Source organism: Rhamphochromis longiceps, linkage group LG18 (genome assembly GCF_057381845.1).
Source record: "Rhamphochromis longiceps isolate RC_006_pf linkage group LG18, R_longiceps_female_GT1.1, whole genome shotgun sequence".
NCBI classification, from domain to species: Eukaryota; Metazoa; Chordata; class Actinopteri; order Cichliformes; family Cichlidae; genus Rhamphochromis; species Rhamphochromis longiceps.
Window position 1 is genome coordinate 18290027 of NC_140574.1, and position 23238 is coordinate 18313264.

At 41.1% G+C, this 23238-nt stretch overlaps 1 protein-coding gene across 1 annotated transcript in view; it reads left to right on the top strand.

Annotated features, from left to right (window-relative positions):
- Positions 1-1278: 1278 nt before the first annotated feature.
- cdh2 (cadherin 2, type 1, N-cadherin (neuronal)) overlaps positions 1279-23238 on the top strand; it is a 63255-nt gene continuing 41295 nt past the window's right edge. Inside the window, exons 1-2 of the mRNA XM_085390131.1 lie at positions 1279-1607; positions 3244-3352. Coding sequence (XP_085246257.1) covers positions 1548-1607; positions 3244-3352 — 169 coding nt within the window. The 5' untranslated portion in view covers positions 1279-1547. The remainder of the gene's footprint in view (positions 1608-3243; positions 3353-23238) is intronic.

Here is a 23238-nt window from a genome sequence, read left to right on the forward strand (position 1 = left end):
TGATCACCTTTAGATTTATACTTAGTTTTTGGTACCTTAAGGAGCTGCTGATTGGCGGACCTAAGGGAACGGGGAGGTGTATATGGTTGTATACACACACACTGGACTTTCTGGACATTGTTTTTGCACAACACTGGTCACTATATTCTTCATTTCCAGTTAATACTTGTACAGCTGCTGTTATTGTGTATATATTTATTTATATTTAGATTTCTTCATACATTCTTATATAGTTCTATATATTGTGTATTGTGTATTTTGTTGTACAGTTATTTTATTTTCAACTTTAATTTATATATTTTATCTTATTCTTCCCAGTTAAATTTACCCTTCATTCTAATTTGTGTTGTACAGTTATTTCATTTTTAACCTTAATTTATATTTTATTCCTTCCTAGTTAAATTTACCCTTTTTAATTTTTCATATTTATTTCCTATCTTATTCATAGCCTTTCCTTTTTTTGTTTTCTTTAGGTCACGAGCAGTTGTCCAAGCATTTCACTACATATCGTACTGTGTATGACTGTGTACGTGACAAATAAAATTTGAATTTGATTTGTAGTAGCTCCGAGAGGTAGGAGGGGGCCAGGCCATTAAGATAAATGATAATCCTTAGGATGTAACATGCAGCAAACAATATTTATCCCAGGGCTGGTGTGATCTGAATGTCACACCTAATGATCGGTAAAATCTGGGCTGTTTTTCATGCCAGCTGACAGACAGCTAACTGGTTTACTGATGCCCATGACATTCAAAAAGCATTTTCTTTCTCAGAGGAGTCTGGAGCCAATGACCAAAGAGTTTGGCTGGGAAACTATAAGGAAATACCAAAATGCTCCACTAAATGTGTGGCAATCATCGCTAAATAACTGTGTGAGTCTTTGGTTTGATACACTACTAAAACTTTTTAATACCTATGTATATGAAAACCATATACTGCGTTTGGAATCAGGACACTAATGTCCAATTAGCAGTTTTGTAATCGTGTATCTTTTCAGGCTGGAAATGTAAACCTATAGTTGTTTCTTCTACGTTTGAAAGCATACTTTCATTTGATGCATACTTTACCTATAAGACAGACAACAAGAACAACAACAGCAATAAAAATGCCATGTCAATAGTCATTAGACGAGATAGCTAAAGAGAACCCGCTCCTTTCCAATAGTGAAATTGGCTGTGTCACCGGCAGGGAGAGACAGTGAGATGGGCGGTTTATAGACTAGTGGCCGGGGCTTTTTTTTTTTTTTTTTTTCGTTTTTGTGTCGGACTGGATGGGAGGGCGCAGCAGCCTCAGTACCAGGCAGTGCTCTTCCCTCCGTCAGCTACGGACTGGATAGATAGAGACAGAGGAGGAGGCTGCTACATGCTGCCGCCGCTCCTGACGCTGCTCCTGCCTTTGTCGTAGAAGGATCTCTCTTTTTTTTCTCCATCGAGGGCTGTACTTGAGTCAGCGGGATATTCTTTTTTTTTTTTAATTTTTAAATTTCTTTTTTTCTCTCCCTTTCTTTTCACGGATTCGGAGGGAATTAAGCATTCACGGGCGTCCAAATGTGTTCCTTACACGAGGGCAGCGGTCTGCTTCTGCTGCTGGTCTTGGCAGGACTGCAGGTAATGTAACGTGTAAAGCGGCTTCCAGCAGGAGTTACACCGGACAGTTTCGCCGCTTGTTTTCTTTCGTAGCGACGCTGTTAATGTTGAGTTTGGGGAAGCCGGGCACGGTGCTTAGACCCTCCAGCGGCCACTTTACATTGTGTGCAGTTTGATAAAAACAGTACACAAAAATCCGCTGTAAAGTGGCTTTGACTTAAATGGCTTCTTTCTTTCTTTTCTTCTTTTTCAAGAGATGCTGCGTGCGCATTTTAGCCAAAAAAAACAAAGAAAATAATCATTTGGATGATTTGCAATCATTTTGCAGGCTAATGTGTTCTCAGTTGGGCGATACAGGCCCACGTTAACCTAGTTATGACTTGGTTATATTTAGTTTGGTTTAATATTTATGTAGATTGCTGCAGCGTGTCTCTGTCCCCCCGGGCGAGTTAATTGCATCTGTGGTAGAAAAGAAAAGTCTTTAAGATGAACAATGAAAAGTAGCCGACTACATGTTATTGTGGTAATTTCACCTCAGTGATGGGATAATGATTGTTGTCCAGCCTTAAGGTTGGAACCCCTCTGTGTAATGGGGTGACTTGTGGAAATGTATTTATTTTCATTAGTCAGACACTTTGAGCAACAGGGGAAAAAGCAATCAGGCAGTTAAATGAAAGCTTTTTTGGATCTGAAAAAACTGCAACTGTGATTTATGTTAACATTTGTATCTAGAAATATACATCCCTTATTCTAACGTGCCAGACTTCCAGCTCTGCTCCTCCTCCTGCTCCCCCAACCCCTCCTCTCTGCCAGCATTTTCCATTTAAATTCCTCTGATTAAGAATGGCAAGTGGCACGGATACTCACAATGCTCTTTTTCAGCGGGGCTCCTCTCGTCTTACATTCTTTTGAGAGTGCACGCAAAGAAACAGGGCCAGGCCTCCCTTCCTAAGAGCTGTTAGTTGGCTACATTTGGGCATGCCTGGAGACCAGAGCATTTTTTTTTAATAAGTATACCCTGCGTGTGTTCTTCACAGTCGCTGTTTTCTTTGTTTGGCGCAAAACTCACTCTTTATGGAAACACAAGTTTCATAAGCTTTGTTTTCTTTCTTTACAACAGCCACATTACTCTCTAAATATCTTGTCCCCCCAACTACAGCTTTCTTCTTGAAATTGGGGGGGGATATAAAAAGGAACATATTGATCAGTCACAACCTCGCAGAGTCTTTAGAAAACGCTGTGGTTTGAGGGTGTTTATTCAGACATTCACACGTAAATGTTTATTCCCTCAACAGTGGATTGTTAGCATTTACTTTTTATTCCCTTGTTCCTGTACTTCAAAGTGAAGAGTGTTTGTCTAGAGCAGTGTGTTGATCAGAGGGGCTGGCCAAGAGTGTTGGCTATTACCCTGTGCCTGGGCCCCTACACAGAGACAAATGGAGCTTGTTCTTGCCTAGCCATGCTTTTTGGCTAATGCTTAACCCTTTTGGCCTCATTATCCTAATTGCGGTCCCTGCTATAAAAACAACAGATGCTTTTGTACAACTGTAGGGACTTCAGAACGTGACCAAGGGGTTTCGGAGGCAACAGGAGTGCATTTCTGAAGGTTGATTTATGACATTGTTGCCCCTTTCCCACCCCCACCCCACTATTACAGATTGCAGCAGAGGGCAGGGGTGCCCCACCATGCAGGCCAGGCTTCTCTGAAGATGTATACAAGGTTGTGGTGCCAGATATCACCGAGAAAGGACAGCCCCTTTTTAACGGTAAGTAGTGAAACATTCCTTGCCCTGTTATGTCTCTCCTTGAGGGTGCGAGTGTGTGCATGCATGCATATCAGTTGAGCGTGCTCACCTACCTCCATGTGGTACAATTCAGGGAGGATCAGAACAAGCCTGACAGATTTAAACAATTAGCTTTAGTGCTGTTCTATGGTATTGCAAGTCATGTAGTTTGCCTTGTAAACCAGCTTAAATGTGCCTCAGCTTTTTATGGCTCTTTTCTGCTTTGCTTGCATGGTGGTTTTTTTTCTCATCTCAGAGCAAGTTGAAAACCAGGCACATTGTTAGCTGACTGCTGGGCAAACACTGTGGCTACATTAGTATTATTATTATTTTTAGTTTACCTTTTTAGCAACTAATATCTGGTGGATCAAAACTTGTTGAATCCAGTGAAGATGTGACTCCTGTTGCAAAGCGTTGAAACCCAATTACTCACACATTCGAACACTTACACAACGTTAATCAAGCAAATAGTTTAGTTATTAAACATTCCCTGCCTTCCAATGAAGGGATGAATCATTTTCATTATCTTATGCCATTGCATTGCAATGTGTTGTCATAATTTATCATCACTTCTGTACAGATTTCAATCAAACTCGTTAAACATTTTGCCTGTTAGGTCAAACACTCAAAAGTTCCTGCTACAATGGTAGTGTTCTCAACTACAGGGTGACACTGCTAAGCCCACTCAATAGCAGTAATAACAGCAATTTAAATATCCTGGGGAATGTTTGTTACAGCAGTAGTCCTTCTTTGCTGAACACAGAAGTGGGTTTTATGTTTTTTCCAGCATATAAACTGGTGCAAACAAGAAAGTAGCAGTTCATTACGTTGCAGCAGGCATGACCAATACTGCTTCTTTGGAGTTTAATATTGGTGAAATGAGGATGCAGCTACTGTGAAATGGTACGCAGGTCTGGAGACGGTAATAAAAGTGGAATATATCACCGTTGTGCCATCAGAAGGGTTAGAGCCTTGAGGTCATTTGGACTAGTAAACATTCTCGATTTCACAGCGCGTGCCTAAAACTCGCACGCTGCCGTTGGTGTGAGTCTGTGGGGTGGAGGTGGCGGGGTAGCAGTGCCGAGGGAAGAAAGAAAGGAGCGAGGGAAGAGAGTGCTCCGATGGGTGGGTGCAGCTTTCACTGGGCTTTACCTTGTGCACAAGTTCCTGTTTGATCCAGCAGGTGATGGATTTCCCTCCGTCGGCTCGTGGATGAGCCGTGACTGGGGGTAATCAGGTTCTCTTTTGTTTGCCCCCACACTACCCCCCTTACCTCCTCTTTTCTCTGCCCTCCCCTCCCCCAGACACATTGCTGCTCTGTGGAGATTTCCTTGACAGAGTGGGGCACTCCTGTGTCATTGTAATGCAGCAGAGCTCAGCAGCGTGGGATGATGTTAATGAAACTGCATTCTCTAATGAAAATCTCCTGTGGCATGTTTTGAAAGACAAAGCCCCCACAGTGTGAAGAGTATTCCCAAAGTTTTACAACGTTGCTTTCACCATGCTGGTGTAGAATATTGCTTTTCACTAGCAAGCTTTTATTTTTTTAACTAATGCTTTTTTAGCCACGCTGAGCAGGCTGACGCTTTATGTTTCCTCGCATTTCATTAACGTCGTCAATTGTGAGCCTGGAGGTTTTAAATAACGAATCGGAAAGACACTGGCTGAATTGTGGAGTAGCTGATTAACCAATGAAGGTTCATTTCAGTATGCAAAGTTTTCTCTTTAAGTTGTTGGTGAAGGGTCACCAGATGTCTGATGGTTTGATTAGTTTATTTGAAAGAGGATCTTCTGGAGTGGCCCATGTAATACTATCAGTGCATTGCGTCTGGTGTCAGTAACATGAGTCCTTTGATCATATGATTTTGCATTTGACCCCAGATGCATTAGACACCTCGGAGGTGAGTCGTCTGACATCTTTGTCCCATCTAATTGCAGCGTCGTCTTTGCCATTGAATGACAATACACATCCCGAGGCCTGTAAGACCTGGAAATGGTGGCGGTTCACATGGAAACTGCTGACATTGTATGCGCTAATTTAAAGACATCCTGTGGATTTAATGATAGGAACTGTGGCCAGCCAGTTAACAATGTGTATTTAGTAGTAAGCGTTAATCAGGTTTGTGTAAAGCAGACTTTAACTGTTTGCTAACCACGTGAAAGCCCATTGATTTTCATTAGATTGGTAATAATTAATTGCATCAAAGTAACATGGCGGAGCAACACACAGAAAAGTCAGGGAGTACAACTATTCTTTTATGAGGATTCCTCTACAATGAGCCATTCAAGGGAGGCTGTGCTCATTGTTTGTAGATGCCAAACCACATCAGGCATGGGCAGTTGGGCGCTATGTCTCCACGGGGCTGGATATGACCTTGCTTTTAGGCCGGAATATTTGCTTTGGCCTGATACTACCGAAGAGAAATGACCAAACATAGTTGTTTATTATCAGACCATCACACATGTGAAGGCAGTGCTTCCCCCTTATCTAGTTTAGTTGTTTGACAAAGTGACTTTACTAAATTGCATTTAATTTCAGGTAGGCTGCGGCTGCGGGTGGTTTGCTCCTGGGTTTCTAATGGAATCCTTGCGGCTTTGGAGAGCTGACACACATTGTGCCGTTTTTTTCTAGATGAAGCCTTTAAAGCAGGGTTGCAAAGCGAGTTTGTTGAAGCATTATTCAGCAGAGGTTTCCCTCCCTAAAAACTGGGTTAATGAAAAGCCCAAAAGCTTAATTGAGTTTAATACACTCTCTTATGCTGCTGTTCTGCTATCCCCACCCCCTCCCAACCTTCTATGCTGCTTTCATTTTTCTTTCCTCCACCCCTGAGCCCCGAGTTTCACTTATTTTCTTGACAATTATGGGAGCTCTGGTGATGAAAAAGAAGTATGTTTATAGTCAGCTTTGGCCTTGGTTCAAGTGCTTTAAATGTGCTGGTGTCAAGAGGGCCCAGTTGGCTGGCTGGCTCCACGCATGACTTGGAGGATGGATTTACAGTTGACCGGTTTAATAAAGGGATTGAAAAAAGCAGCATCAATATCAGCGAGTAGAATACATCAGGAAAATGTTTCCAGGCTAAATATATCTTAGAATTTGTAGTAAATGTATTATTTTGACTAAATGCACCTCTTTGCTATGTTTGCAAACCTTTTAGACAAACCGATTTTACTCTTTTGGCAGAAGAACAAATCTGTTTGGAAATTCTAAAATTCTGAACCAGATAAACCCAGTATGTTGTTTTTCTGTCTCTCTGCTCTGTGTTAACTTTCTAATACAGCCGGGGCCACTCATATGTGTTCAAGGGGCCCCAGTGTTTGGTGAGACATGACCCTGCTCGACCTGCTCTGTAAACTGGACCTAGTGCTCAGCAACACACTCAACCTTTCTGCCTAGCCTCAAATTGGGAATGAGGTTGTCGGGGGTTTCCTGATGAAGTATAGATAAATGGAATACCAGCCAAAAAGGTCCTGACCCATCACCGGGGGAGGCCGCAAATGCATAGCACTTCTACCTTATGTTATTCTGACCCGCAGAGATGATCATTCATCACTTAGAGACACAAACGCAAATTTAAAACCTAGGGTTTTTGAGACGTATGCAGGTTTCTAAGCATTTGCCCTCCAACAGCATGATGGACAGTAGGTAACTATTATGGTTTTTGTTGAGTGGACCGAGAGTTGTATGGATCTGCCTTAGGAAAAATCTATAGAGCTCTTTTGTTTGTTGAAATATTTACTGATAACTCCGAAAAACAGGAGAAACAGGATATTTACTGAGCTGTTGAGATCTCTGTTTTTGGGATGTGTGAGATGGATCTATTTTTTGAAACTCTGTGGCAGCACTTGGCATTTTAATCTCAAAAAATGACTTTATTGATATTCAAATTCATTTTCGAGACGGGATCCATAGGCACAGAGTAACTACCATGCAGTATGGGAAAATTAGGAGCACTACGAGGAGACGCTCGTCCTTTATATTATATTTTCTTTGTATTTCATGTATATTCTTTGTCGCTGCGGAACAACGGGACCATGGCCATCTTTCTCTTTTTACCTCCCTTCATTTTTTTAAGCTAAGGCAGCACTTTCACTATAACTTTGTTCAAAAGAGCAGTCCGCTGCCCCTGCCTCCCTCTTTTTTTTTTTCTCAAAGTGAATCAATGAATTCAGGGTCTTTGTTTGCTGAGATCAATATGTTGTAATGAAGGCTGCGCTCCAATTCCCAGCTAAAGAATCACTGTCGGGTTCGGGTTGAATTTGTTTTATTCTTTATTGTTATCAGCCTGCATACATTTGCTTTCATCTGACTTCACTCTACCTTTTCTTTCCTGGGAGCAGCGTGGCCTAGATAACCACCACATATTGTGACGACAGATTGAATCTTGGCAGCAAATGGTTTTGGAGAGTAACCTCTTGTAAGTTGCCGGCACTATAACAAGGAAACAGAGTGACTGGAGTGCCATTGGTAATAACATCGCAGTCATTTGTCAGAACATTATAGCTCCATTGCAATCCTAAGGCTATACTGTAACAGTGAAATACTAGTAATGTTAGCGTATGAAAGCAAATACACCTATTTGTAGCTAAATTGTGTGCGCTTCCTGAGCCTGCTGTGCGGCATGATTTTATAGGATGCATTTTATTGGTGTCTGAACTTAGCTGAAGTTTTCTCCGAATCAAAGCTAGTATCAAATTAATGCTCCATATTTGGAGGCAAATGGGCAGACACTGGCTTGAAGCTTCTTATCGCCTCAGTTCATGTCCCTCTTATCAGTTACAGGCCCTGCCCTCTACAATGGGCACCTAACAGCATACCACTGACACTTGGAAGTAGTTAAGTTGCCCTTCTGTCATGCCTGTGTGTGTGCGTAGGAAGTTCGACCTTGGCATATAATTAGCTTGTTCTGCCCAGAGAGGTCTCGGTGGAGGTGGAGGTGACGAAGTATAATGGTGACTGAAGCTTCTATAACCAGCTAGGTTTAAAGGCTCTGTTAACATAAGATTTGACAGAAAATCGGCTGTCAGGCCGTGCTATATAATTTTGACTGTGACTGGTGTGTCGTAAATGGTCCTTTGCCTCTCGCATAGTGTACACGTGGAACTCCATTTGCCAAATCACAATTTTAATGTCTGTTTTCAAAGCGCAGTGATTGAAGATGGATTTGAGAAGCAGGGATTTCACAATAGAATTCCTTCACGTGATCATATGAAGGTTAAGGGAGTTTATGAGTTTTTATCTTGCCACGTTTGCAGTTACTAGTGACATGAAAAAGATCTGGAACATTCCTAGTTATTGTGATTATGAATGCCTGGCGCAGTGGTTCTGATATGTTTTATTTAATGTGAAGAACACCCAGAACGTGTAATAGATGACCCCGCCGTGTAATGAGGCCATGTATAAATAGCTGTATTGACCTGACTTTCTGCATATATGTCTCTATATAACTGGGCTAGTATTATTTTTCACAAGTGAAATGCTAGAACCAGTGTGGAAAAAAAAAAAAAAGAAAATGCCAGCTTGCACCTAGAAGACAATACATCATCACTTTGGATTGAATTGTTTTCTTTTCTAGGGTCTGATTTGTGGATTTCAGCGTCATTTTTCTTCTGTGGGAGAGCCTTTTTTTGGCTGGTAGAGCAAACAACTCCACGTCTCTTTCACAGATTCTGTCTCTACAGAGAAAGCGCTCTTTGTAGTGTTTCTCCAGCTGTTTATTGTGCAATAACCCTGTTCGATTTTGCCCACAGTTTCTGTCTGTGCTGTGCTTGTTTTTCTCATTATGTTAAGCTACATGAGTGCACGGAGTCCTCACGTTTATGCTGGCAGGCATGTGAAAGGAAGCCCCTCCCACTCCCCCCGCTGCTTCTCACTCTTGTTAAATCTTTTGTTCGTAAGGCGTTACATTTAACTCCAGCCTTTTTTGCTTTCCACCAGAAAAGTAGGCATTCACTTACTGCTCAGGTGTAAAAGTCGTCGGCATTACCTGTCTTGCATAGCTACGAACGACAGACAGCGGGCAGACAATGCAGTCTTTGAGCGCAGGGTCAAACCAGGAAGCTAATACTCGAATGAATATATTAATGAGATAGTTTGTGCAAAATAAAGACTGAACAAGCCTTGTCTTTAGCCTTTTTTATGTATGCAAGTGACACACATATCTCACATATTTCAAGCCTCAAAATCAAGAGACTACAAGAATTGGCTTTGTATTATTCCTCTGACAAAAGCAAACAAGTGAAATTTGAAGCATGGATAGATTAATTGACCCACATACTGTCGCCGTGTTCACAAAGGCCCAGTATCCTGCTTAGGAAGAGGCCAGTTCAACTATTGTGTTCTGCTGCAAGCTGAAATTTCAATGCACCAGCATTTTTCTGGACACTAGCCTCTTATGACTTGCTAGGTTGTATCTTGTGACAATCTCCATGTTTGATCCAGTCCTCTATCACCTCCACCACTCGCCTTTTTTCCCTTCCCCCTCTGCGTCATGATGAGTGCTTTAAGATGGAGGAACTCCCCTGGCTCTATATAATGATTGATGTGCCTTAATTGGGTAATGCAAGGACAGTACTGTAGCATTTAGTCCTTTTACTTTGTTTCTTTCTTTCTTTCTTGGTTGCAGTGACCTTGGTTGAATACATATATATTATATATACATATATATATATATATGCAAACTAGGTCCTAAAGCTTTCAGTGTAATATTGATTTGGACTGGCGATTGTAAATATTTCTTTACATTCTCTCCCCACAAACTGTTGGCTCATCATATGTAGCCCACAGTATTACTCGTCTCAAGTGATCTACTGTTACCAGGCCTTGCTGACACCAGTGTCTGCCAACCCCAGGGATATTATGATTGACATACAGCAATTTCTTGCCTCCATTTGAGCATGCACTATAGCAGTAAGCAACATATCACTTTGCGGTCTGTGTTGTCTAAGTTTATATTAGCTGTGTCGATATTTACTAAGACATTAAAGATCTCGGAGAATGTCACCGTTTTCCCCCCCAGTTGCACTGCCTCCTCAGCAGAACAGGGTCTGCAAGGGTAATGTTTTTTTGTTTTTTTTTTCTAATTGGTTATGCAAACTGCAGGTCTGATAGTTCAAAGCATGTTTAACCAAGATATATGGTGCTTAGGTACGTAAGAACAAAGAACAGGCATGTTTGAATCTGATTTCGATTGGTATCGCTCTTGTTATGAATGTACCTTTTCTGACATTTGTGTGTTTCCTTGCTTTTGTCCTTCCTATTCTTTATGAATTGAACAGCATTTGCTAGAAACCGTAAGCTAGCTATACAGTCAAGTAGCTACATTAGCAAAGCTTTGCTAGAAGTGGCTGTAAGATTTCTGAGATATAAATGTTACCGCAAAACTTACTTATACTTTCATATGAGATCTTAGCTAGCAGTGGTGTGGTTTGCACAGAAGAAAACTTGAACAAGGGAAGCTATATAACTCCTTGTTACAATGCAATGCCATACTCTTTGGATGCTGCGTGATTGGAGCTGGTTTCCTCCCACAACATGACACTGACCCAAAGCAGAGCTTCAAACTTTGCAAAAACTAAAGTTTTAACAAAAGAAGCAGTCAGTTGTACATTGCCTGTAACAATGGCAGATCTCAAATGAATATTAATGAGATATGTTTTTGCAAATGTGCAAAATAACGAACAGAGCAAGCCCTGTCTTTAGCCTTTTTATGTATGCAAGTCACACACACAGGTCACACATATTTTAACCCAGATTTGAACCCCATTTTAAGCAGAGTGCACGAACTGGCATTATGTATATTTTTTTTACAACACAAGTGAGATTTGAGGCAGAGGTATGTTAAATCAGCTTTTAAGAATCTATCCATGTTTAACAAGATTCAGATGAAATGTGTCTAAACAGGCAGAATTTGCAAGTCCTGCAAGCCTTTGACTTCTGCATTATTCTTCAAGATATTCAAATATTAAAAGCAAAAATATATTTTAGGTGAAACTTAAAACTTCTATTCAGCTACCCTAAAAACAACAACAGCATTGTGATGTCAATTATAGGGCATATTACACATGTCTGCCTATTCTCACCTGTCAAAGCAGCTCAGGTATTGCCACTATTTTAATGGCCACTTTCTTCCAAGTACTGGGCCATGCTTAGTGTCCCGAGTTCTTCCGTACTTGTTCATTTTCTTTATGGCTTTATATCATTTTATCCTGGGCAGATAGAATCTGCCTGTGTCAGAGAGCTGGCAGCAGCTGCCCATTAGATCTGCATGAGCACTAATATTAAAATCAATATTTACATTCCTAACTTTGAAATCTTATTCTGCATGTCAGTGTTTTTTTTTCTTTGTTTAAATTAGCAGGAAACCTGTTGGCACACTTGTCTAGATTCCAAGATGGTTGTGGTGGGCAAAAACACATAGCTGGAAGAAGAAAATCATAGCTGTACTAGTGGAAGGTGAGATCAGATAATTTGCCCAATGCCATGAAGCAGTCAAGGCCATGAAACTACTATGAAATCCCAGCTGTTTCCATAGTTTAGTCTCTTGACGCCTGAAGCAGAAAAAGTAGTCTTAACAAAAACCTTCGGGTCAGACGTTAGACTGGTGCTGTGCTTTACAGCGTGCAGGTGCTGCTGTTTTCTGGTCACTCATACTGATCTTTTTTAGCCAAGGGAAATGCATGGCAAGTACAGTGTATCTGTTTTCCCATACAGGGTGTTGTGTGATTCAAGGTTAAAAAACAACAACAAAAAACTCAATAAGGCCTTAAAGAAGTTTCAGAAATCACTCTGTATGCTGTGAATGTGGATTCGAAAAAGTCAGAATTGGTCGAGAGAATTGCACGTCTCTGCTCTTTATCTTTTCCCCTTTGTGTATATTTCTAAAGATCAGAAAGTAGTGAGTTGAACTATTGCTCAATAAAATTGAACTTTGACGAACTGAACATTCATTGAAAACACAATAGAAGCCCCTCAATAGCTTTTTAGATAGAGTACCAGAAGTCGTTACACTTTGTATGGCCTGGATTTGAAGATGCTGAACAACATCCCACCTACCTTCCATCTGATTTCTCACAAATAGAATATGCTCGGTCTTACTGTATATAGGTCCTGTGTCAGTTCTTCGCTGTCACACTAAGTGATCTAAATGTTGTGACCTTTGAAGAAGATAAGCTTCCTTTGGCTGACTTGAAGAGTTTGGAATAACGCCTTGAACCATTAATTCGCGGCACTGCTAACCATACGAGGGCTATGAGCCAAGGTTATTGACCTTTCACGCCTGTCACTAGTGATAGAGGGACCCACACCCAGAAGGGAAAATAAAATGTGCTTATTAAGGAGCCGAACTTTGTATCGAACCGAGGGGGCAGCTTTATTCTCCAGATTTTTTTTTATTAGTTTTTTTGCTTTCATTTAAATTATTACTGTATTTTTTTTAAACAGCGTTTGACCAATTGTTTTCAAATAAATTAGACAGCGAGAGCACATACAGCTAGAATTACACAAAATCACAGTGCTTCTATGAATATGTCTGGGGAGAGATCGGGGTATGTAATGTGCAGACTCCATGGAGGATTAAAACTTGGAGCACAAAACACATTACAGCAGCCAATCTTAAACTGAGGTCATTATTATCTGATGGATTCAGAGCCACTTGCGAGCCTTTCTGCAAAGATAATTTGAAGGACCTTGGAGTTTTATTTCAATCACAAATCTTTCTTCTTTGGTTTTTTGTTTTTTGTCTTCACTTGCTTATGCTTTATTGCGGCTGAAAGACAATGGGGTAATCTAACAGGCAGAAAAACCATTTTAATAAAATGAAGCATGTAAAGAATGTTTGTGTGGACTGTGGCGAACCAGAGCTGTGAATAGAGAAGATTGAGTACATGTTATTTTAGCCCTGTCCTCCCTCTGAGCTCCCAGCCTGTAAAATCTTGGGGGAGGGATGCATTTATATTGGATCAACATGCTATGATGTTATTTTGTTTTACAGCCCCGCTGGTTTTGTGTTCATAATCATACCTGTTATCTTACTGGATTCAACTAAAACCGGTTTTATAGTGTAGAGAAGCTCTGTGATGCATTGTTTGTATATAGGTCTGCAATTACATCCCAGGGGAAAAGGAAATAGATAAAAACAAGAGACTTGTCCCATAAATGTATTTTAGTTATTAGACAACTTTCTCAGTGCGGTTTAAAATAAGGGCAATTTTAATATCGTGCATTTGTTTCGTTCACATATGTACCTCAGATATTGCGTGCGTGCTTCACTATAGTCCAATTTAGAGAATCAGTAAAATTATGCTACTTGCACCATCCTCCAAGGAGGGCTGATATTTTTTCAAGTGTTTGTTTGTTTGTAGGAAAATAGATATAGGTTGAGGTAAAAGGACTAATGCATGAGAATTGCGTGCTTGAGCGTGCTGTTGGTGAGTGCAGTGCCTACTTATGCGTTACGCTGGTGGGGCTTGTTTTTGTGCTTAAATGGACTGTTTATCAAAATGTACAGTATAAAACTGGAAAAAAATATTATCTTGGCCTGTGGGTAGCAGGGGTGGGTATGAGTGGGAGTGTGTATTTTGGACCTGAAAAGCTCCATATCGCAAGAGCTTATACGTCGAGCTGGTGCTGCAGACAAGTGGGTGGCAGCTGATGGAAAAACATGCACTTAGGGTATGATCACACTGTAGCTAAGCATGGCTGTCACCTAAATCTCAGGTTCACACACAGTTCAGTTACAAAAGAGGAGGAGCACAAAATGCTGGAAATGAAAAAGTAAAGCCCAAAAAAATATATCTGGCTGAATTTCAGCGTGTATTTATTTGAAATTTACAATGTGTGTTGAAAACACAGTGGCGAGAGAGTTTTGCAACATCACTCATAACCTTTTTACTTTCTCCTCATTTCTCTTGGAGGTGTGAGTTGCCTGTGCCCTTTCAGTCGCAGATACAGATATAGAGACGGGAATAAGCTGTAACATCCTAACATTTTCAATCCAGGCGGCATCTTTGCACAGGGGCCGCCTCAGAATGTGGGACATTTTGCAGTCTGTGACCGATTGCAGCACTTCTTTAAAGCATTTCTTCTTTAAGCCATGAAATTTGTCAGAAAGAAGAGTAAGTATTGTGTAAAAGTCTTGAGCCACCCCTCATGTCTGATTATATTTTACTTCTGATGTTTTAAAGTGGTTCTGAATAAGCATTTCTCAAGGTTTTCTGAAAGTCTTTTACATTTGGGTTTATTCAACTTTGGCTGCTGTTTCACTCATTTTCAGTCCAATTCTTTTACCTAACCTTTTTCAGATGACTGTTTTTTTTAATTGTCCAGCTACTTAATACTGGATCGTTCATGGAAAAACAAAAGCCAGCAGCCTGTCACAGTATCTGAAATTCATGTCCTTAAGAAATAGGAAAAATACAGCAAAGACCTGACACAGGACCTGAAAGATGCATTTGACCATTTAGTTACCCCCCACTTGCTCTTCACAAATGGTCTGAGTGAAAGAGTGGCTTATGAGAAGCTATTTCTAAGTAAGGGAAAGAGGAATAAAAAGGCTAAAGTATGCCAAATGGCACAAAAGCTGGGCTGAAAATTAGTGGCAACAGGTCTTATGAAAGTTTTTGGTTTAAATTGCCGTCACTATGTACGAAGCAGGTCAGGAGAGAGGTACAACAGCGGGAGGTACAATCTTCTGTAAAACACGGCGTTGGAGATCTTGTCAAAACTGACGAATTATGAATGCAGAAAAGTACATCGAGATTTTGATCCGCCATTCAGTACCACCTGGAAAGTGTCTGATTGGCTTCACTTTTCCACATGACAATAATCCCAAACGCACTTCCAATGCAGTAAAGGCATAGCTGGATAGAAAAACCCACAATGGACCTCAGCGTTATTGAAGCAGTGTGGGGTCATCTTAACAAAGAACAGAACAAAAGGCAGCCAACATCCAGAGAAGAGCTCTTTGAATGTCATTCAGGAAGTTCGGAAAACTAATCCCAAAGACTACTTAAGGAAAAAACAAAAGAGGTGCTTAAGATCAAGCTTGTGTTGAAGTAAAAAGGTGACCATACCAAACACTGACTTTCAAGCTTTGTAGATTTGTACACGCGCTGTTTTTGTTTTGTTTTTATGTTTTTTCTCAATAAATTGCAGCACCTATCTGACTTCAGACTTTTGCCCTGTATTGTAAATAATGTCGCTTTAATAAAATGAAAGCGATGTTTATTTGAACTATGCAGCCCTGGCGCTTTTGGCCGTTTGTAACCTTTTAACTTATCATGTTCTGCTCTCATGGAGTTTGCCATTTCTAATCTCGGTTGGTGGTTGATAGGGCTGTCAGTCAGGAACACACAGTCCGAACACTAGCTGGCCACCTTAGTCCATTTGTCATTATTAGTGTTTGAGTCAAGTTTTTACCGGAAATGAGAAATTAGCATTCACTTACATCACTCCTTTGTGGAGCAATGATGGTGAGGTGATTTTGCAAAAACACTGTTCCACTGATTATCCTTTCAAAGAGTAAACAAAGAACTTTTTTTAAACAACAGACAGCTGTTGATGATTTACCAAGAGCATAGAACATCAGGTTGACATGGCATATTAAGTCAGTACTTAGTGTTTGTTTAAAGCTGCTGTCTCCTCCCCCGCCCTTCTCCTCACAGGACACACACACACACACACACACACACACACACACACACACACACACACACACACACACAGCTTGTCTTTTAAAGGAGATCTTATTGGATAAATAGCGGAAAAACAACTGCGGTGAACCCATTTGAATGTTTCCCCTCTGTCCTACCAAGAATGTGTTGTCTTGGAGAGCTGAGGTCAGACACACAAACAAGGCTTTGTTCTGCATTTACCAGGCTTATTCTGTGCAGAGTGACTGTAGTGGGCAACACTGGCACATATTGTTCATTATGCATCCGCTGAATGATTGGGTAGTTAATTGGAGGAGAATATTTATTTATGAGTGTCAGTGCTGTGTATTAGTTTTATTTAATTTTGACTGTCAACACAGTCGCAAACATCTTCGGAATTACAATATATTGAAGTTTTGCACTCTGAGGCTTTTCCATAGACCAAAAAAAAAAAGCATTCAATTAAATGCACTTATGTTTTTCAGAATTTAGACTATGCATATAGTGCATGCAAGCATGCAGCTGCTATTAGGATATGAGAATTTAGACGTTTTATTTAGAGTGATGCCGTTTCTAAAGGAGAGCTGCATAAATGAATTGCCTGATGATGTCAGCAAATCACGGTGTTATAAAGAAGATTCGTACAAATTTCAGCAACACTTAGTCTCACAGCAACAGTGTGGCTGGTGTTGCTTTTTTTACAGACAGTGAGACTAACAACCAAAGCATCTTTGTAGGTATTTAAAAACCTCTGAGCAGCATTCTATGAATACCGGTCACAGAAAGCGTCTAGCCTTTGCGCCGCCTAAACCCTGGGTTTCATTTATATGTCCTGCTGCAGTGTGCTTGGAAAATGCAATTGATTTGTGTTGATTTGTGGGTTTTTTTTTAAACAAGGCAGTTGAGACACAGGTGGCATGCATTGATGTTAGTTTTTTCATTTCATATCAATGTCCATTTCACTGCTATCCACTTCTAGCAGATCCATTGCTAGCATGCCCCACGGGTGAAAACGGTGGTTCCCTAGTTGCTTATCATGCCCTCTACCAGACCAACAAGGGGTCTGAGCATGTGTATACATGCGCCTGTGCACCACCGTTAAATTCCATTCTGTGCTGGCTAAGTGGGGATTGGCATTTTCTCTGCCCGTCAGAGGGGGGTTTCATCTGCTGGAAAACGTGACAGCTGGGCAGAATTCTTTCACTCTTCCCGTACCAGAAAGAGAGACAGAAATGAGGAGAGTCACGCAGAGAGTGGGGTAGCCACAGTTTCCTGGCTGCGGCTTGAAACGTGGCAAACGTTGGCACATGTGGTATGAGTTAGCGCTAACATAACAGTTTTTTTAAGAGTGGCCTCAAACATAAAAGATGCGGAGCCAACTTCTGTTTTCTTTCGTTTGTCGTGATGCTCTAAACAGTGAGAAGTAACAGGAGGAAGGGTATAAGAAAAGTAATTTATGTGCGGACTAGAAGCATGCGATGAGCCCTCCCTTTGGGATTAATGGGAGTCTCTGTCTCTGTTCACAGGAAATATGAAAGGCCCTTTGTTGGTAAAGGGCTTGCTGCTGGCAGCAAATAACTACCCCCTGTCATATCAAAAAATCCCCCAACCTCTAAATTCATTGCGTCCTCTGCTGCTCATCCTTCACCCCCTTTTCTTTCTATAAGCCAATGCTGTTTTCTGTCAAAGTCGCTCATTTATGATTCTACTCTGCGCCTGCTGTACGGAGGCCCGTGAGACACAAGCTCGCATTGTTAGTATTCACTGTCACTTCCAGGGTTCCGGCCATTGGGTGAGCAGTGCGAAGAGTAGGAGCAATAGTCCTGTACAGGTGGTGATTTATACTTTCACCTGTGACACCCATGTTCACCCCTTTGTCTGTCCTTTTTCTGCCTGTGTTTAATTTCAGGACGCGCTATCTTATCAGGCAGGGAATAGCTGGTTTGCCGTGGTTGATGTGCGACTTGTGGGCCGTGCTGGTGGTAATGGTTTATTTTTAGTGTCGGTGCCGGTGAGTGTCGGTGTGTGTGTGTGTGTGTGTGGTGGTGACTAAGAACACCTCCTTAGGCTGCTCTAAATTAAGAGTGGCCTATCAGTGAGGGGAAATGACTGTTTGCCACTAGACTGGCAGTGTGCCTTTCATCAGGTCACACATTGGTCTCCTCACACCTGCGGCTCAGGACAGGAGGGTGAAAGGCTGTTGGCAGGTGTTAATTGCTAAAAGAAATAAGACAGTGGAAAACGAGGCTTGATGCTGTTTGTGTTTTTGCCATAATTTTGGTTTTTCACCAAGTTGATATTTCATACATGTATCATTTCTGTTTTTGCATCTACTCTGGAGGACTAAGGAATCTGACCAACATTTTTTTCTGTTATTTGCTTGCATTTCATTAATTTTCTCTGGTCCTTACAAAAATCCCTCATTGTTTCAGAGTTTACTACAACTCATTTCCCCCCCAACTTTTCATTAAGCTCTTGGCTCACTGTGTATTGTATACACTGCACTTTTTTATATCAAAAAATCTTTTTTCCTTCCACTAAAAACTCTTGCCTTTAAAAAGTTAGTTATTTAAAGCTTTCTGTCATACTCTCGGCAAAGTCTGCCTCAGCATTTAATAAAAAGCGCATAATCTATTGGCTCCATATTGACTTCCCCAGGCTGACTCCAATGGATTTGACATGGATAACATGGTTGTGTTTGTAACGAAAGGGAGGGGAGGGGATTTAATAAAAACAGGAGACCCCCAACTGAAAAAAGGACGTAGGCAGAGTGAAATAAGAAGAGAGGAACTTAAATTAAGAGGGCTCAACTTGGCAAAAGCCACAGGTTGTTTGGGGCAACTGAAATGGTGCTGTGCAAGCTGCCTCTCTCACACCCTCCCTTCCTGAAAGCTAACATTCAGGCATTAATCAGGACTGAATATGAGCCTGACATTAAAAGACTGAAAGAAAATGTACGCACTGAGCGTCTTCCCTATAAGTGATTTATAACTGACTTATCTAATTCTCTTCATGGAGTGTAGATCGTCAATGAGCTTCATTGTTTGATGTTATTCAATGCTTTAATTGTAATACTGGGGACGCCATTCATTTGTTTAATTTACTAGACTGGGTGCTGATGGCTGTGCTGGCATAGTAGGAGGGAGTTTAATGGCCATCTTCTGGAAAGGATAAGGCTTATTAGGTCTGATGGGCCTCCTGTCTCATGTAACCTAATGTGGTCATGATAGACAGAGGATTCTGGGTTTGGATGCATTGGAACTATAAATCGAAGCATATTCCCAGACTCTGGACTTTGTAATTGCCCATTAAGGGCCATGTTTGTAGATCGAGGGGCCAGATGTCCCTGATGTGGCTGAAGGTCCAACGTGTGCTTTGAGGCAGCGTGCAGTTAAAGCGACGAGGAGCATGGACTGGACATTACCCCCTCATTAAAATGACCCATTCTCTGCAAGCAGGCTCATAAAAAACCCTTTAATGTTCTTAACAGAGGAGCTTCACAATTTGCCCACAATTCCACAGCCGTAAAAGAGGAGGAATTGAATTCCATACAAATTCTCTGCTGTCTTAGCTCACAGCACCAGCTGTCTGTCCATGTTTAAATCTAACCCATGGGCGCCACTCCCTCTCAGTTTAGTGTGTTCCATATGCTACATGGATCTTAAAAGCTCAGCTCCCACTGGTCTATTTGAGCAGAAGACTCTGACTGGATTGAAAGAGACATTTGCAAGGACAACATCAGACATTTTAGTATTTCATGGAAGAAAACAAACGATCCCGGTGATGATAACCTGATGGATTTGTGGTACAAAAAGGAGGCTTCTCATATTACCACTCACATCATTTGTCTATTATTGTCTCTTTCTTAGTAAATATATGCAAATGTGTACTTGGTTCTGTGAAACCATGTCATGAGATGGATGGTAATTTAATTTACTCCAGGCGCACAGTCAGGCATAGTGTTACTGTCATATTGTTCATGCACGACAACATCAAACCCCCGCTTTAGACAATAAACTGGCACGATTTGAGGTGACTCCCAAGCGTTAGTTAGCATTGTATATTTTTAGCAATGACAATATGGCTCAAAGTAAATACTGAAGTATGTATATCTGTTTTAGAGCTTCTGCGTATATCTGGATCCATATGCAATACTGCTAACAAGGATCTCAAACAAGGATTAGCCTATGCTCACTTAATAATTAATGGACTAATTATATTCAAACTTTTATTGAACATTATGTAGTTTTTGAAAGCTGAGTGTAAATCCGTGCCGCACGTAAATAAAGTAAAATTTCTACTTTTGTTCGTATTGCGATGAGAATAAAAATGTAATTTGTTGTAAGCGCTAATAAAATCCTAACTCTGGTTTTTGTTTGGCCTATAAAATGCACTTCACAGCTGCCATTGATCTGCAAGGGGTGGGGGTGAGGGGATCTATGATGCAGATGACCTCCTAATGTGGATTCCAGTGAGGTCAAAAGGCAAATGTTTGTGCTTACAGGTCTTCCCGTTATCCCGGGTTGCTACAGCTGTCACGTTAACCTCCTTTCGCATAAAAACACCAGCTCGAAACGCAACACATTATCTTCAAACATCACAGCTGCTGACACTTTAATGCGTCTGCTGTTATTTTGACAGAAGTCACGATATTTAATTGTTAGGTTTCCGAAGCAGCCGCCCTCAGACTAACTTGAGGATGAAATCGTATTTCTAGCTCTTATAACGCCGTGCGCTAACGACAGTGCTGAATGAACCTACATTTTTAGGTGGGTTGTATTCTGGAGAAAGTCAAGTCTCCGCTATGCTTGTTTAGTGTGCAACAATCCCCCACTCACCATGTCTATAATTTAATTGTTTTCTTTCTGTGGAATGTTAGCCTTGCCTGTATGCTGGCTATAATGAGTGCCAATGGAAATCTTATTTACACTAGCTGGTTTAAAAAGTGTTGGCCAGCACAGTGGAAAGTGTCTGCTCTTTTTCTGATGGATGGGTCTTTTAATGTGACAGCTGAAAGAAGCCCTGCAGTTTCTGCAATGGGCCAGGATACAATAAAACACCTACAAGCAGAGGACTACTTTTACCCCCTCCTCTTTCTCTTTGCTTCACAATGCCTTTGTAGCACGTCTTGCTGTCTCGTTCCCTCTGCTCTTCTTGTTTGGCCAAAAAGTAATATGCAACGGACTGCTTCAGGTTACAATGCAGCATGTAAGATACTTTTCAAATGGTTAATATAAGGGGTTATAGTAGAGAGCTGGGAGGGAGGAGCTACTTTCCCCTTTGCTGCTAGGCTCAAAGCATTCAGCTCCTGCCCATTGTGTGTTCTTCCTGAAAGGGATTTGTTATGGGGGTGATCTTTGACCTCTCTACACCCACATTATGTAAATGAGTGCACAAATGAGAGAGGTGATACTATTAGATTTCTACAAACACAAGGAGCGTTAGTGCGTTAGTGCTTTGATTTTTGTGAGCTTGCTGATAAGCCAGATACTTGCTTGCATGTTAAAGTAGTTATTATACATTTGTCACTGGATTTCTGCAGGGCTTTTGTTTTTTTTTTGTTTTTTTGGTAAAAATTGCTGGACAAAAAGCCCCTCAAGCTGTGAAGTAGCACAGATACACATAAAGTAAGCTATACCTGTTGTCATGCAACTGAACTTCTTCCGTATGTTGCTAAGGTAGTGGTTGGGAAGGTAACTGGATCTCCCCTCGACATCCCTCCGATGCCCTCCGCTCAAATGCTGTTATTGTCCCTGTGCACAAAGGATGGTGGGGGGGATGTGTAATGTAAGATGAAGCAACGCGCTGAGGTTCATGGACAACGCCCTTTCCCAGACTGTATCCGAGTATATCAACTAACGGTTTCTGGCCTTAGAGGTTTTAGATTTCGCACCAAGGAGACCATTTTGTCAGCTACAAGGGGAATAAACATAATAACAACTGACTGTCTCAACTGTTCAAGCATTTTAATTGATATCTCTCTATATATAAAGCTGAATTGTATGAGAAAAAAGGGGTATAATACCGCCTGATGTATTTAGAAAAAGGAGCTGACCCATTAGGCCGATGTTATACTCCAAAGTAGTTTTGAATGTCTTCAATAAGCGACTCATCAGTTACTATTTTGCTGTGTTTGTTTAATCAGTCATTAAAAAAATCCTGTTGCTCTTCCCCTCCTGCCTTTTGTGTACAGTGTTAATGATTTTAACAGCCCCCTGGTTGACACTTTAGTAATGCAAGTTACACAGCTGGACTCAATGGTTCTCAGTGTTGTCTTTTTATTCTCTGCTTTTATGTTGATTTTCTTTTCTCTCAGTGCAGTAATGCGCTTGAAAAACGGCATAATGCCTTTCAAAGAAAGGACGGCCTTCGCACTCAATAAACTAAAGTTTTGCATCGGCGTGATTGGCAGTTGTTGTTAATGTGTGTCTACTACTGAAAATGTGCAGGCGATGGCGGGCATTGTAGCCTGTAGTCTAGCATGTTATGGCTACACGCACAATGCTTTGCTGTGCTGATAGAAAGAGTTTGCGGTTTACAGTATTTAATTTGAACCAGTCTGATTTCACCTGAGCTGTTCCAGCTTAAAAGTATTTTTAGAGGTGGAAAATGCATGTTGCTGCTTAAAGGGTCAAACCGAGCGATGCTCACTGTCAATAGCTATCTAGATTTTAATTTAAAACATTTGCTGGACGCCCATGAAACAGCCGGCTAAGTGTTTTTCTTTTGGTAACACAAGTACGTTGTCAGCATTTCTGCACATCAAGATCCATTTGAAATTTGTTCTTCAGTTTTTTTAATTAATTCAGCATTTGCAAATATGCGGGACCTTTTGCTTGTTTTTAAAAACTCAGTCTGACTCTGATGTGCATGATTCAAACCATATGCTGCAGGAGCTTAAAAGGTTTCCACTGCATCAACAGACACAGCTGGCCAGCAGTCTGTGATCTCATAGCATGACATGTTTGCTGTATTTTGCTGCATTGCCAAAGCCCTACCTTTGCTAACAAATTTTTTTTTTTTGCCCGCAGATGCCAAATCGCATGCTGATGAATAACCTTCCAAAGTATCCAGTGTTCTGCTTTCGTTCAAAAACAAGAGCTGGTGAATCAGATACTGTGGTGAGCTTTAGGGCTCCACAAAGACTGTGGTGACGTCACAGAGCTGTTGAGACTGTAAAAATGTCAGCAGAAAGTTATTTATGTGCGCTCGGCTTTGGT